At 46.2% G+C, this 15,954-nt stretch overlaps 7 protein-coding genes across 7 annotated transcripts; 4 read left to right on the top strand and 3 right to left on the bottom strand.

Annotated features, from left to right (window-relative positions):
* Positions 1–60: 60 nt before the first annotated feature.
* Positions 61–2,105, bottom strand: N7487_001967 (putative carboxylesterase; the record flags this gene model as incomplete). Its single annotated transcript, XM_056869714.1, has 5 exons — positions 61–825; positions 894–1,202; positions 1,252–1,574; positions 1,642–1,880; positions 1,942–2,105. 5 exons carry the CDS (start codon positions 2,103–2,105, stop codon positions 61–63), a joined length of 1,800 nt encoding a protein of 599 aa, XP_056734498.1.
* A 2,652-nt stretch (positions 2,106–4,757) lies between these two features.
* Positions 4,758–6,447, bottom strand: N7487_001966 (putative extracellular lipase; the record flags this gene model as incomplete). The annotated part of the gene is made up of 2 exons (XM_056869713.1): positions 4,758–5,789; positions 5,842–6,447. 2 exons carry the CDS (start codon positions 6,445–6,447, stop codon positions 4,758–4,760), a joined length of 1,638 nt encoding a protein of 545 aa, XP_056734497.1.
* A 386-nt stretch (positions 6,448–6,833) lies between these two features.
* N7487_001965 (putative MFS transporter) lies at positions 6,834–8,423 on the top strand (the record flags this gene model as incomplete). The annotated part of the gene is made up of 2 exons (XM_056869712.1): positions 6,834–8,342; positions 8,397–8,423. The coding sequence occupies 2 exons, from the start codon at positions 6,834–6,836 to the stop codon at positions 8,421–8,423; spliced, it is 1,536 nt and encodes a 511-aa protein (XP_056734496.1).
* An 898-nt stretch (positions 8,424–9,321) lies between these two features.
* On the bottom strand, positions 9,322–10,816 carry N7487_001964 (NAD-dependent epimerase/dehydratase family protein; the record flags this gene model as incomplete). Its single annotated transcript, XM_056869711.1, has 8 exons — positions 9,322–9,484; positions 9,539–9,816; positions 9,881–9,984; positions 10,051–10,123; positions 10,187–10,303; positions 10,366–10,478; positions 10,538–10,719; positions 10,776–10,816. The coding sequence occupies 8 exons, from the start codon at positions 10,814–10,816 to the stop codon at positions 9,322–9,324; spliced, it is 1,071 nt and encodes a 356-aa protein (XP_056734495.1).
* Positions 10,817–11,327: 511 nt separating this feature from the next.
* N7487_001963 (uncharacterized protein) lies at positions 11,328–12,127 on the top strand (the record flags this gene model as incomplete). Its single annotated transcript, XM_056869710.1, has 3 exons — positions 11,328–11,571; positions 11,628–11,910; positions 11,962–12,127. The coding sequence occupies 3 exons, from the start codon at positions 11,328–11,330 to the stop codon at positions 12,125–12,127; spliced, it is 693 nt and encodes a 230-aa protein (XP_056734494.1).
* Positions 12,128–12,530: 403 nt separating this feature from the next.
* On the top strand, positions 12,531–13,421 carry N7487_001962 (uncharacterized protein; the record flags this gene model as incomplete). Its single annotated transcript, XM_056869709.1, has 1 exon — positions 12,531–13,421. The coding sequence occupies one exon, from the start codon at positions 12,531–12,533 to the stop codon at positions 13,419–13,421; it is 891 nt and encodes a 296-aa protein (XP_056734493.1).
* A 1,021-nt stretch (positions 13,422–14,442) lies between these two features.
* N7487_001961 (GlcG/HbpS family heme-binding protein) lies at positions 14,443–15,030 on the top strand (the record flags this gene model as incomplete). Its single annotated transcript, XM_056869708.1, has 2 exons — positions 14,443–14,612; positions 14,679–15,030. The coding sequence occupies 2 exons, from the start codon at positions 14,443–14,445 to the stop codon at positions 15,028–15,030; spliced, it is 522 nt and encodes a 173-aa protein (XP_056734492.1).
* Positions 15,031–15,954: the final 924 nt, after the last annotated feature.

Genomic DNA, 15,954 nt, shown 5'->3' with positions numbered 1-15,954 from the left:
AATAAATACTCAAAGACCTTTTTTCAGCTTGAATTCGAATAAAAAAGGCCACCAAATCGCTTATGCTGGTACACGGTGCCCAACACTTCTCCAGAATTCACAGCGCTTGCCACGGCCACCTTCCCACTTCGATGCATCTGCCAGGCTGAAATCATTTGTGACACCAGGTCCTTCTTGAAGCCAGTAAGAGAGATGATCGGTGACTTTGTCGTAGATCATTGTTCCACCCGTGGTATTGAGGTTCATTAAGAGAGGGGAGCTGCGGTTCCACCTTGGCCAGGAGATATCTCCATTCACACCCTCAGGTACGGTAGAATTGTCCGCACCACCCTTTGCGTCAACTATAGAGATGACTGGAGTATCATTGATGATGAAATTGCCCCAAATTTTCTGGAATGCATGGATCAAACTGCGAGTGGGCGTAGTTGCCCCAATAGAGAAGTATGCGGTCAAATCTGCTCCGTGGTATGCAGGGGTGACAGAGTACTGGTATTTCCAACTCTCCTTGGTATGACCTCCAGCGAAAGCATCCGCAAGCCAGTATGAGGGACAGTCGAAGACTGATTCGGCATATATGTCAAAAACGGTCTGCTGAAGACCAGTTGCCATTTCTGATTGGTTCAAAGCAGTTGGACCACGATCACCTAGTGTATCGTATCGGGAGGCATTGTTTTGAGGAGAGCTGTCCCGGAACCCGTAGGTATCTAACAGGCGGGAATAATCACCGCGGGAGAACAATGGGAAAGTAGAGCGGACATAACTCAGGAAGCCCGCAGTTGTGTTCACAAATGGCGAACTAAGTGGAACGCCCTCATTGGCATTGTTCTGGAGGAGTTAGAATAAAAAAGTACATTACTACATGTTGGTAAGGGAATTTGGCACAATGAACTTACACCAGATAAAACGCGTTTGCCGCTCACTTTCTTCTTTAGCAACTGCTTTGATGGGAGTTCCCGAATGAAGTCGCCGTCGACCACAGGCTGGAAAGCCCAAGTACCCCATGCTCCTGAAATAGAGACATTTGCGCTGGCATATTGCAAAGTATCGGTGTCAGCATTGACAAGGCAGTCAAATACAGCTGCTTCGGATATTTTACCCCCATGGTAACACCCTGCTCGTGTGGCAAAATGTTGATAGTGATTTGTCGGCACTTCACCATCGTACTGATACAAGCCCGTGGTATACGGGCTAGCGGCAATAACCTATCTCAATTAGCTGTACTGTCTCGAATGTCATGGCATTGTAACTTACGTTATTGAATAAGTGGTCCTCACGACCACCATAGGCCATTGATTGTAGGACAGCCGAGCCTGCCCCAGAAGATTCGCCAGCGATTGTGACGCGGGAGGAATCACCACCAAATTTTCCGATATGCTCCTGGACCCATTCAAGCGCGAAACGCATATCAAGCAGACCTGCATTGGTCTTCCCGTGCTTGTGTACGCCTTCTGATGACAAGAAGCCAAAGGCTCCCAGTCTGTATTGAATCATAACTGCAATGAACCCATTATCGTTTGTGTTGATCCACTCACTGGGGTCATATTCGGCCCCGAAAAGCCCATATCCACCTCCGTCTATAAGCGCTTAGAACATATTTTCTTTGGGGCCAAATCTTTTGATATTAGACTTGTATAGACTTACGGATCCAAAGGAGAACAGGAAGATCTTTGGCCCCGGGCGGAGCATACAAATTTAAGAACAAGCAGTCCTCATTGCCCAGGGCTGAATTGAAGCCGTATATTTCTGGAAGCTTCGCAGCACCAGACTGCGGGCAAAGTGGAGGCTGTTCAATGGCAGATTGAATAGAAGTCCTATTCACCGGAGGAGCCTGTGGCGCTTGCCATCGCAGCTTTCCGACAGGAGGGGCCGCATATCGAATCCTTCAACCAATGAGTAAAAAAACAGAATGATCCGGCAAGCCTAATGCGGTATTTTTCTCACCCTTTGAAGATATTGAGGTCATAGGTATTGTTATAGTACCCCTGGTAGGTGGCGTATCCCAAATCAACCACAGGGCTGGATGTTTGGACAGAAGCAGCCAGACCAGTTGGGGCGGCGGCGAGAGCCAGAAGAACAAGACTGCTTATTCCTGCTGCGAAACCCATACTAACTACCCTCCACAGTCGTTGGGATCGGAGAATTGGAGAGGGTGAAAGAAACTGGGTACTTCTATTTTGAGAAAATGATTGGCGAACATGCTCAGAGCCCCTTATGTACAGTTCCTGCAGGGCTAGCGTAACCCGTACTCCGTAAGCGAGCTGTACGACCTCGGGAATGTACGGGCGACTAAGTGTACCATCGGGACTTAACTCTCTCATTGAATAGTGCCTCACCGCTCATTTCACCGCCACGTCGAAGCTTGTATACTAATTCCCGAGGTCCATATTCCGGTTCCGATTTCTATACCTTTTCCCTGATTATTTTGCTGCTTTCTTATTGCTGCCTATTGCTAATATAATTGATTCTCCTATAGTGAATACAAATCAGTTCAATTGTCAAGTATCAAAGGTCATTCATAGAAAAGTCTTTTTTACCGCCTTCGTATACACTTAAAAAGAGCATCCTGACTCTATACCCTGCAAATGACTGTGGATGACGAAATACTGCTGGCAATATCTTATGGCATACTTCGTCGCCCGTAGGAGTGGGTCCTGTAATATTCCAAGCTTTGGAAGCGGGCCGAAACGTGTGACCCACTATTCTTTTTTTAAGGGGGTATATAGGTAGGTACATATTGGATTATTATAAACAAGAGGTAGGAATGGTATATCATTCAGGGCTATAAAATCTTGTTTATTTTAAACAATTGTAGATCATTCTGATTGATCTATCACCTTTTACCTACACTATTCAAAATCAAATATTCATTGTTCAAATGTGTACTCGGGACAGAGTACCAGTAATATGCATGGATGTAACATGGGGGCCAAAGTAAGCCCTAGTAGGCCCTAGTAAGCCCTAGTAATGGAGCAATGCCGGCGTCGGTACTCACCTGGGTGGCTGCAGATATGCACCTGGGCATATCACCCAAATGGTTGGAGTTCTTTTGGGAACACTTCCCCCTTCGTCTTAATTTTTTCACTATTACTGACTTCCCTGATTTCATCTCCATGGACTCGCCCCTTCAATAAAATTTCACACCTCAATGGCAGGGAAAGTCGATCTCAGTGCGTCGCGGGTCACAACCGTGACCATATGTTATGCGGTTCCCATTCCATTCATGATTTTGTTCACCGGACTCCGGCTTTTCGTGGTATTACGACCATCATCCAAACATCCTATAAACTTCGATGATTATTTGATTACTCTTTCCACGGTCCGAGCTAATTTTTTCTTTTCGCATCTTTATATTTTACTCCCTTCCTCGTTGAGATACCCGATTTTCTAATACTGCTTCTTGTTGCAGGCAATATCGGTTGGGTTATGCATAAGTGGCTTGGTTTATGGTAGGTTCTTATGACAAGATATTTATTGAATGGACTGTTGGGCTTGAGGCTGACCTGTATTGACAGGTCCACCCTATGGCTTTGGTAGACACCAAGCTGCTCTCTCTACCCATGAAGTCGAGGGATTTTTGCGGGTAACATTCAACAAATTCACCATATTTGGTTACATACTGAACATTCTGGATTTTTAGGGCGACTATATATTCAGCCACTTCTACGACTGGGCTATCGCAAGCATTAAACTTTCGATTCTTGGACTTTACTATCGCATTTTCAGCACGGTTGTCTTTCGTCGAGTTGTTATTGGTACCGCAGTCTTTATTCTTTGCTGGCTCGCAGCCATGGAGATCGGCCTAGGGCTAGAGTGTATCCCCATCGAAAGCATTTGGAATTCGGATATTAAGGGGACCTGCATAAATCTGGTGGCATTCTCCTACTTCACCAACATTACGAACCTGATCACCGATATATGGGTGTTTCTTCTTCCAGTACCAATTATCTTCGGATTGCACATTAATCGAAGGCAGAAATTGGAAGTCACAGGTGTTTTCGCCATTGGTCTATTGTAAGCTGTCCTCTACGCTCTGTGACAGTTTATTCTGACCTATGTAGCACATGTGGTGTTACTCTTGCCCGCTTAACCGTTGTTGTCTCACAAGGGTCGTCAGACTTCACTTGTATGTCCAATAAAATGTCCTCACGATTCAATATTCACATACTGATGGAAAGAAAAATAGGGGCTGGTGTTCCACTTGGAATTCTGTCGATATACGAGCCACTTTGTGGAATCGCTTGTGCAAATCTCCCCTTTCTATACAAATTAGCAAGTGGGGCGCTCAAGAAATCTTCTTCTTACAATCCCTCACATACAGGGGAATCACTCACTGGGGGAGGATATAGAGCTAGGCAAAATAGCTCAAGGCGGTATAGAAGCTCACTGAGTAGGCACAGTGAAGGGGTGATGCTATCGCGAAACGGGAATGATTCGACAACATTGATTGCGATACCATCCAAGCCAGACCCTGAGATAGAGCTATTGACGGTAGAACGGTCATATTCCATGTCCCAATCAGGTGGCCAAGAAATATTAGGGGGTTAAATCACCAATTAATAGATTACGAAATGATTAAATTACTCCGAGGTTAATTGCTGGGGAATGGGCAATGGAAAGCTCGATAGAAGGTTCCGATTCCTTCCAGTTGACATGGAGGAGGTGACTTTCAAAAAAAGGAGACGGTCAATCAGAAGAGAATAACTGAGTTGGGCCTTGCGGCTGAGATCTATACATGCAATGTCTCTGTTCTATATAAATCAAGCAAGCTGGGAAATGGGAACCTTTGACCACCAAAATTCGGTTTCCTTTCTCGCCCAATCATCCGCAACACATTTTGCGGGAGGAGCAACGTTACCTCCAATCAATTCATCATTTCCCTCTCCAAAGATCATAATCTTTGTATCCGTCGGCTGGAAGGGCTTCCACTCTGGTCTTTGTCCATATCGGCCAGATATAGCATTGGGATCACCGGTTGTAATGAAACTAGTCAAGTAGGCATGCAGTGTGCCAGACAATTGTTTCTGGGATTCTGAAACCCCCGTAATGGCACTGTTATAGGTCTCGTAGTACATGTTATCGCCGTGGTTGGCTCGACCAACGACTGTTCTAGGTAGAGCCCAGTGATAAAGGTAAACCGGAGCACCTTGGGATGATGCAAATTGCGCTGTCTGGCGGACTGGTGCCACATACGCATAGTGTCCATAAGCAGCTTCAATACGCTTATATTGAGGTCCGAGACCCTCGCCCTTTCTGGTTTCAACATAGGGTGATGTGGGATCGACAGCGGGATCAGGATAGAGCTTTTCGATTGTGTCGAGATCAGACGATGAGAGCTCGGGCAGAAGATTGTGCCAGAACTCGCGGAACTGGGAGGGCTCCGACATTTTCTTATCGACGTACATTGTTCCCTCGTTGGTATTGAACCCGGTCATGATGGGTACCTTATTCCAGACTTTTGACTCCCATGCCTCGAGGGGCTTGCGAGAAATAATGTCCCCATCGATCACGGGCTGGAATGCCCACCGAAGGGAAGGGTTGTACTTGTCGAAAACAGCCGTTTGGGCATTTGTAACCGTCAGGCTGGGGAGCGAACGTAGGAATGGGAATATCTCGTCTTCAGCTAGATCGGGTGGGCAACCTACTTCTTGGAGGAAGTCTGCAAATTGGTCCTCGTGAACCTTGGCGTTATATGGGCGAACCGCGCGGGAAGTTGGTGCTCCCGACTCGATAATGACACGGTGGAACAATGGCGATTTATGTTCATCGTAATCGAGGAGGTGATGACCAATCTAGATTTTGGTTAGAATAAGATCTTTGAAAAATTTAGTTGGGGAGAATTACTGAATGCGCCCCCGCAGAAAGACCAAACAAAGTGACGTTGGCAGGATCACCGCCAAAATTGGCGATGTTCTCTTGGACCCACTCCAACAAATGCACCTGATCACGCAATCCGAGATTCAACAACCCCTCCTTATGCGACAGACTCGAAGGCAGGAATCCAAGAGCTCCAATGCGATAACCGAAGCTCACAGCAACGAAGGGTTGTTCTGACCATGCCACCATGGAGGCAGTATTGTGCATAGTTGCGGCCCCTCGATTGAAAGCCCCACCGTGGATATAGACTGCGACAGGGAGCTTATCGGTATTTTTGCTTCCAGCCGGTCGAAAAATGTTCGCCGTCAAGCAGTCTTCACTTTGCACGAGTTTCGGTCCTCCGGAGAGAAGTGCTTTTCCGGGAGCCGCGGGGCCATACTTGGACGCATCAATGGTAACTGATGAGCTCGAAACTTTGGCTGCTAGTCTGAAACGTCGATCCCCTACAGGAGGAAGGGCATACGGGACTCCCAAGAAGGCGTCGACGGCTTGGGGAAAAGAGTCATTGAGTTTGGTCCCCACCACGTGGCCTTGCACCAGGGTGACGGAAGGAGGTTTGGTATCAACAGTCATGATCAATCAACTTATCACGGTTCAATGGCAAATCAAGGGAAACCAAGATAAAAGTTGGGGGTCGGGAATAAGATATAGCACCGTGACGGTCGCTATCTTTCCGGCGCTCAAAAGTAGCGCCGAAGTTCTACCGTGCGGGGGAGACTATCTTGGTGGAGCCGGGAGTAAGATAACTATAGCGTAAGTATAGCGTGGACATCGCTATCTGTCCGCTCAAAGTCCTCGGAAAGCTATACCGTGCGGGGACGGCACCTATCTTGGTGGAGTTAAACCCTAAAGATAACGGGAAAATGTCTTAAAAGGCTTTGAGGGGTATCTGATTCCCTATATGGGGACCATTTCCATCTTTTGGTTTACTATCCACTATTACTCATAGGATTTTCAAAATGGAGATCGACAAGAAAACACCCGTGGACGATATCATCAATGAGAAAGATGTACAAATTGGTACTATAACGGATCTCGATGAAGGAGAGGTCTTCCTTCGTCAAAATGGATTCAATCGAGAGGCCATCCAAGCACTTCTGGATGACGAGCCACGCAACAAGGCGCTGGTGCGGAAGGTAGATCTTGTTTTGTTACCTTTGCTTTCCGGGACATATATGCTTCAATATATCGATAAATCGGCACTTGCCTACTCTGCGGTGTTCGACCTTCTCTCTTCCACGCATATGTCAAGCAACCAATACAGCTGGCTTGCCAGTATCTTTTATTTCGCATATCTCGTTGCCGAATACCCATGGAATATCCTCGCACAGAAAACAAAGCTTGCCAAAGTTGTTTCTGGAAACATTATTGCCTGGGGAGCGATGCTCATGATTACTGCCGCCTGCTCCTCCTTTACCGGAATGGCTATCTGCCGCTTCCTTTTGGGAGTCTTTGAAGCCCCTATCACACCTTGCTTCATGCTGATGATCGGAATGTGGTACACACGTGCTCAACAACCTTTCCGTGCTGGTGTGTTCTACAGCTGTAACGGACTGGGGGCTATGGTGGGTGGCATTCTAACCTATGGAATTGGACAAATCGACACCATTGCCGTATGGAGAGCTATCTATCTCATTCTGGGCGGCATTACCCTCATATGGGGAGTTGTCATGCTTCTCTTCCTCCCGGATGACGTTGTCTCATCCAAGCGTTTCACCCTGGACGAAAAGGCCCTCCTCATTGGCCGCGGTCGACTCGGTCAGACCGGTATCATCAATCACAAGATAAAATGGTATCAGATCCGTGAAGCCTTGATAGATCCACAAGTTTGGATCTTGTTCCTGTTCACTCTTTTGAACGAGGTTGTGAACGGTGGGATCGCGAGCTTCGGCAAATTAATTATCAAGGGGTTGACCGATGACTCGGCCACTGCCGTCGCTTTGGGTATCCCTTTTGGAGGATTCCAGATCTTCTATGTTTTAGGAGGAACATATCTCGCATCGCGAATCAAAAACTTCCGAACTGTCGTCATGTTCATTTACTTGATGCCAACTATACTCGGTGCGAGCCTCCTATGGAAGTTGGATCATAATACGCACAAGGTCGGCGTGTTGTTTGGTTATTATATCGTTGGTGCCTACGTCTGCTCTTTGGTATTGGCTTTACAGATGCCGGCGACAAACCTGGGTGGTTATACAAAACGTACAACCAGTGTTGCCTTCGTGTTTTTCGCATACTGTGCTGGCAATATCATTGGACCCCACGCGTTTCTGGCAAAAGAAGCGCCCATATACCAGACTGGAGTCAAGCTCATTTTGGCATGCTCGTCTGCGCAAGCAGCTTTGGCTGTTTTGCTGCGGTTTTTGCTGGCTCGTAGAAACAAGCAGCGAGATGCCGCGGCTGCTGCTGTGGGACAGATTGAATCATCTATTGATCAGAGCGCTGGGGCAGATCTGACCGATTTCGAGGTTAGTGACTATCGTTTATTCTTTTCTGTGGTCGCTTTACTAACCAGTTGACAGAACCCAAACTTTAGATACGTTCTTTGAAATATAGCTTTCGGATAAATGTTCCTATTTATACGCTTTCATCGTGCTATAGACACTTCCGTTTTTGTTATCCCTAGGATGTTTCGTAAACCGCTTTCTCGCTCGACATGACTGCAAGTGACAGCCCTGGCCACCAATGCGCATTAAATTTTCGATGGTAGTATGGAGGTCATCCAGCCGTGTAGGGAGTTCCGCCATTCTGAAGGCTGGTTGGGATACTGCGATAGTTAGTTAGATGAGCTTAGACGCCGTAAAAGAGATGAAGTGGATATAACTGACAATGGTTAATCCGAATCTGGAAGAAGGGATGCACTCTGTCCGAGCCATGCGTTGATGGGATTGCAAAGAAGACAGGAATGATGGCAATGGCCTGAAAGTCATCTGTCGAGGTAGCCCTGGAGAACCTAGTGCAATTTATTAAGCTAGTGCCAGCCTGGCTGAAAAGGCTTGCGCGTTGGACCAAAGAGAGGGAAAACCCCATAAACTTGAGCAATTTCGGGCCGGGGGTCAAAGGTGTATTGAAAGAGGGTGTCTAGTCACGAAAAGTCACTTGGCTAGCTTTCACCCGAGTGGAAGCGCTTCTTTGTTCTTGGGGGGTTTGGAAAATGGCCAACTGCCAGCCTAGCGATGGAAAGGGGTCCGCAAAACATAAGAAATATGTGGGAGTACGAGGTGACCACCAATTACAACAAAAGGATAACTTTAGCACACCCTATAAAGGATATGATAAAACGTCCTTGATCGAAATGAATGCACCTGGGTCAAATGTTGCTGTATTGCCTTGAGGAGCTATTCTTGAAACTTACACGGTCATAGTATCCTTTTCACATTTTTCATTTATATCTTGACAAGTTGAAAGCAGCCAAAGAACAAAGAAGGTCACTCAGGACGGACCCTGTTACTCTGCAGCGAATTCAAACAAAGAATCAATAAGACTGCTCTTCGCCTTTCTATGCTCTACTACGGCTTGGATCTCGTCATCGATGTTTTGGAGAAATCGATCCTTATTCCACGTTGGTCTCCACCCGATCTTGTGCGGAATTTCGGCGATGATGTTATCGCTGTATGCCGGATCAGATAAATATGCTTCAACATGGGATGGATGCAACACCTACCCTGAATTCCACAAGGGTCGCACAAATGGCACCGGAATGCCTAGTGAGCTTGCAGCAGCCTCATCATTGAGATATATCTTTGTCTTTGAATCTGTTATCAAATCACGAGCCTTTAGCTGTATAGCTAAGTGGTCTAGGACTTCTCCCAAATGGAGATAATGGGCCAGTGCAAAGTAATATCCTTCTCTGCCAGTTGGAAGCGGCTCTCCATGGAGGATATTCTCGATAATCCGTCCGTATAGTGCAGTCAAATCAGAGATGTGCACGCTTGAGACTTTCTGTAATATTTGTTAGCCAATCGTATGAAAAATTTGAGAGCCTCCGTAAAATTTCATCTCCTACCGTGTCTTCGGGGAATTTATAAACAGCCCGACCCGAGATGCTTGCCTTGACGTAGACGGGTAGCACTACGGACAGCTTATTCCATTCGCCACTTCCCTTCCCATCTGAGAAGAATTGTCAGCCTTGGCCTTTTCTGGGGTCAATATTATTGTTTGACCTGTGATACTCACAAACTAGGGAAGGTACAACAACAAAACAGCCTACTCCTCGTTTTTCGGCATGCTCGATAACAGCCACGTCAGTCTATCCGGTGTGAGAACCAATGTTTCTCAGAATATTCTCCATGAGGTCAGATTAATCGCGTACCTTTCGGAGAGGGGAGGAGTCGGCCAATCCCTTCTCAGTATCGAACACGGCATCTGTGTCTTTAAATGGTCCTGCCGGCCAACCGGTATTTTCGAAGAACGCACCTAATCCCGAGGTCTATCTCCGGGTTATTCGATTTATTCAATCGCCGTATGGAAAGCAAGATACATAGTACTTACGTGGATGAAATATGTTTTTTCCCCACTCACTTCACCTTGCTTGCTCAACGCGGTGATCAAGTGTAGCGCTAGAGTTGGATTTATAGAGCTTGCCGTGTGAATAACGATGCTGACTAGGGAGCTATTGGTGACTTATTCTCGGGCATGAAGACAGTTGGAGAAGGGTTCATACTGTTATGGGATAGCACGCTTTTTACCACAGCATCTTCGTCCGTCAAATCCAACTGAATAACGCGGACGCCCAAATTCGATAAGGAATTAGCTTGATCTTCAGACCTAACCGCAGCAATAAGCCGATCCACATCAGTTGATATGGTCTTTCTTGCTAGAAAGTCTGCGACTATGGAACCTCCTCTATATATAAAAAAAAGGTCAGATGTGTATAGTTACTCCCGTAAGGTAAACCTGACATGTAGCCGGCGGCACCACTGACTAAAATATTCGAGGGCATAGCTGTGTAGTGATTGATGAAAAATAATGCTAACAAGATATTTCCTCAGTATAGCAACTGCAACTATCTACAGCATAATTTATGTAGGAAGGCCTCAACCCTGGTAAAAAGGGAGGATAGCAACCCGATTATTTACGTCATTAGTCGCCGAGCCGAAAGCGCTTACGATACCCAGGTGAACCGGAAGGATTAGCAAGCCTCGGGGGTTCGGGTAGATTTATGCCCAGGTGATCTCCTGCAATTTGTCATCGGCGTTGATTGGCCCTTATATTCTATAGAGGTATCGACATACGCACCACATACTACCTGCATATGATGCAAACACAACTAATTCGCTCGGACACAGGGTCAGATCCAAAAGCGGATCATGACAAAGTTCAAGGAAACTAGGTAGCAAACATTCGGATCGATAATACACAGGGAGCTGCTGTTTGATCATTGAAGCTCATATAAGGAGACTCTTGTCTTCCTGAATATTAGTTTTCTTTTATCAATTCATACAAACTCAAGTATGGCAAACACTTCTCCTGTTATTCTTATTCTTGGATCTGGTCCCAATGTCGGTCACCATGTGGCTCGGGCCTTTGCTGGAAAGGGCTACAAAGTTGCCCTTGCATCAAGAAGCCTCAAAGAAGAAGATAGCAACAAGGACCGAGTCTGCATTTCCGCCGATCTGTCCGATCCTCAGTCCGTAAAGGACATATTTTCGAAAGTCAAAGCATCCCTTGGTCTTCCAAGTGTTGTTGTTTACAATGGTAAGCATGTTCCTCATGGGAACCATTTACTGAAAAACCTGCTGACATCCTGGAAGCTGCTGCGACGACTTCAAACGATCCAGCCAACCCTTTGTCTCTTCCATTGGCTGACTTCAATCGAGACCTTCAGATCAACACGACCAGTGCGTTTGTCGCTGCACAACAGGCGGCTTTAAGTTTCGAGCAACTCCCTGACAACCGGTCCAAGACATTCATTTACACTGGTAATATACTCAATTTGACCCCTATTGCAAACCTTCTAGATCTTGGTGTGGGTAAATCCGCAACGGCCCATATCATCCGCTCTGCTGCTGCCGCTTACTCTGATCGAGGCTTCAAGTAAGTGTTTCCTTCTTTCGCTACAACGGTTTCGAGATTAACGCAAGACAGATTCTATTATGCAGATGAGCGATATGCCGATGGAGCCCCTGCATACTCTGGAGTCAATGGGGAAGCACATGGGAGATTTTATGCAGAGCTTGCTGAGCACAAGTTCCAGGGTCCTTGGCAACAGACCTTTGTCAAAGATATAGGATACAAACACTTCTCAGCTTGATGCTTGTCCTTGAAATATCAAATCCTCCTTTTGAGCTTGGGTGCCTTTTAAATAATTGGACTCCGTTTTTGAGTTTTCATCGAATGGTTCCTGTTTTGATCACTTGCGAAATAAAAAATATTCAGAGCAAGTCCTCGAACTCACGCTCACCACTCTACATGTTGTCTTCCGATTTGATCTCAGAATCGTCACTTTTTGCGTAATCAATAGTGTGTCTATTACTCCGTATAGCTCAACATGTCCCGATCAAGCCTTTACTAGATCCGATGTGGACTAGCGGATGAAAATCCGGCCCCAGGGGGCCGACACCGTGGCAGTTCCCGTTTCAGGCAGTACTGTATATCCCCTATATTTCCATCAGCCGCATTCCAACTACGGAAATAATCACAGGATTCTATACTCAATGGCAATGAGAGGGTTTATTACTAGGCTTTTGCCTGCTCATCTACTTCCCGCTCGCCCATTTTTTTCTGTATCCTCCAATCCAAGCGCTGCTTCATTCCAAAGCAGATCAGGGCTCCCCAAGTTTCCTCTGCCTTCAACACAACGGCAAAGCTTTCATTCCTCGCCTCCTCTGAGAAATAAATGGATTTCATCGGAAGTCATACTCTACGAGCTTAAAGATCGAAAAATCGAAAAATGGGGCTGGGTTTTCTACCGGACCACATACAAAGACGACGAAGCCTGGGACATTTTTAAGCAAAAGGTCGACATTTCAGTGCGCTCAATCATCAACCTCGACCCCCGATCAGAAATTAATGAAGCCATGTTCGACAAACTCAAATTTATCTTCATCGAGGACAAGGAAAAGTTTGACGGAGCTTCCAAGGAGGATCTACGGGCCCACTTCCAAGAATGGGTGGCTGATAGCTTCTCAGCTGAGAACCCACACGCTGATCGGAAGCTCCTATATGACAATGAGCCCGTTGCAAGATACCGATTCTTCTTTGAAATCGACGAGGATGCATTGTGCAGCTGTAGTTCTGAAAGTTCAGGCCATGCCAACTTTATCGATGGCTTTTCGTCGAACGGAGACAGCTCTGGCAATCTCAGCGTTGTCTCACAAGAAAATCCCGAACAGCCGCAGAATAAGGTGGAGGCTATTGAAGGATGCTCGGATGTTGACTGGATGAAAATGGACATGGCATTTTTCATGGACACTCATTTCTACGCAGGCATGAGCATGTCGGTAGAGCATATGTGGCCTTTCCTTTACGAGCGCCCTCCTGCTATTGTGCCGAACAGCAAGCTTATGCTTTTGATGCAATTTCAGTATGCAGCTCGTAGGAGGTGATTCGTACCTATAAGGCGGCGATTGTGTGGGTGTTGTGCGGGAGAATATAAGAAATTTGAAACCCAGTGTATGCACACATTAGAAGTCCGCAGTCAGAATAATGCCCCAGATCCCCAGGTCACCTGCTCTAGTTACCTACCTGGTACCTAGGTACCTACTAAGTCTTTATGACTAAGACCACCACAGCTATTCTACCACTAGTACACTAGCACTATCGTGACGGTGCAAAAGCAAAGACTATATGTATATATTTAGTCTTAGGACTTTGATATTCCCCAACGAGGGTTGAAGGATTTTCTCGGAAGATGGGTGAGAAATTGGACTCTTCTTACGCGCTCAAGTATGGGCTGTGGCCAGGCCTTATTTTTGCATGAGCGAGAGGCTTGGTAATAACAGTCCTTCTACCCAGGCTATCCGTTAGCTATGCATCCTGTGCGACAAAATTCGACTAATGAGATGCTGTTCTTTCTACTCTGGTCTTTGTCTCATGTTCTGTTACTAATTAAGACATGCCTTGTAGATAAATTTATTGGCACTCTCGACTTTAGCTTACATTGTGCTCCATATTCTGAACTCGGCCCACCAGAAAACTTTAGTTAATAACATCAGGTCGATTCCTTTCAAAGGATTATTCATGGACCGCGCGCTGTTAGTGGGGGAGCGGCGCGATCGCCAAATACATGCCGCGCGGGATGTATACAGTTGCCAAGCTGTAGGCGCCCAGACTTTCTGAACTCACCGTCATCAATAGGCTGATGCAGCTGGCCATCGATTATGCTTGAATTTCTTTTTGGGAAGGTCCTAGTGGAACACGGGGAATTGTGACTGGGTCCGCTGGTAGATGCAAGAATTAATTACAAAGCGTTTCGAGAAGTCCGCAAAGAACTCACTTTATATGACCCAAAAAGAGAGTATAAATATCTGTTACCACGCCATCATTATTCTTTCCTTATATCAACACTCAGGCTCCTTACCTGTAATCGTCATCCTTATCAAAGAGGTCCCTTTCTGTGCTATTACCATGAAGAACGCCAGGTCACTAGCTGTAGCACTTGCAGCTGCACTTCTCCCGGGATCTACCTTTGCCCTCATCAATAATCCTATGAAACCTCCCAACGAGCGATTTGTGCTTAACGCAGAGCAAGCATTAATAGCTGTCGAGGCTGCATCTGTCAAGGCAGCCACGAACAAGTACATGCAACCCATACCTTAATGAATCATAACAGGCCTATGTTGACATTTACCTTAACTCGATAGTGCTCCGTCCACCATCGTCGTCGCAGACCCCTATGGCTTTCCAATCGCCGTTCTGCGCATGGACAATGCGTTCATCGAGAGCGTCGACACCTGTATCAAAAAGACCAGCACGGTTAGCCTTTTCAACGGAGCGTTGACCTCTGGCGAGCTGCAACCCCTGGTCCAGCCGGGGCGTGAAGATTATGGCATCGAGCACACCAACGGCGGGATGTTACCTATTCCGGGCGCGGTGCCGCTGTTCATCAATGGCACGTTCTTTGCCGCCATCGGTGCCTGTGGTGGATCAGGGGATCAAGATATTGAAGCTGCCACGGCTGGGGTTTTTGCTGTGGGTGGAACGCTCGAGCCATGAAGTTGAATGCGACAGGGCCTAGGAGGGTTTTCCACAATGGCATATTTGCCTCTTAGCCTACAGAAGTAGGCTCATCATGTCTAGTTAACTAAGTTAACTATCTGCTGGGTCCTTGTATATAACTAGACAGCTCTCTCTCTTTCTTCCCCTTCTTATTTTCTCTGTCTACTTCATCCATATCGGAATCAACTATACTGTTTCTCGAAGTATTTATTATAGTAGAATACAAAAGCAGTTTACGCGGTCGCGGGATTGAACAACAGGAAATTCTTCGTTGGCTACAGCAGGTTTTAGACCCCATCGTGCCAACCCACCTAATTTGTTTACCGCATATTTTACCGTCTTGCTCGCGCCTATATACTCAGCCCTAGGGACCCATATGATTCCTCGGCTTCTTTATCTAAAAGATCATTGCTGAGGAGATTTGGATGGGTAATATTAAAGGATATAGAATGACTCTGCTTCTCTAGGAAGAATAAAAAAGTGCCCTAAGGAGTAAAAGGGAGATATATCCTATCCCATTCGATCTTAGTACAAGTGAAATTCGTACTATGGGTATAGATTATAAGTTTATTATTAACAAGAAAAGTCCATCGCTTATACGGCCTTGTCATATCTTTTGGATGGTCTTTTTAGATGCTCTCTTAGATGCTCTTTTTTAGGTATATACGAAGCCGGTAAAAAAGGGTATGTTCTACACAAAACACATTTATATATATATAACCTTATAATCTTCTGGACTCGGAAGAGAGCGCTCATAATGGGTGGTCCCTAGGAAGCGAGGATTTGCGATGGGGGGATAAGCTCTGTGGCAGGGACAGGGTTTGTCAGACGGAAGGGACTTTGGATACCACCTAGTTTTGTAGGATAAGATGTATAGAACCGGGAATATTCCAGAAACAAGTCTTCCGCGTGGTCAGTAAG

The sequence above is a fragment of the Penicillium crustosum genome (genome assembly GCF_028827405.1).
Source record: "Penicillium crustosum strain IBT 35664 chromosome Unknown utg000001l_segment0_segment0, whole genome shotgun sequence".
NCBI lineage: Eukaryota > Fungi > Ascomycota > Eurotiomycetes > Eurotiales > Aspergillaceae > Penicillium > Penicillium crustosum.
Note: the sequence above shows the minus strand (reverse complement) of the source record. Positions and strands in the feature narration are given on the sequence as shown.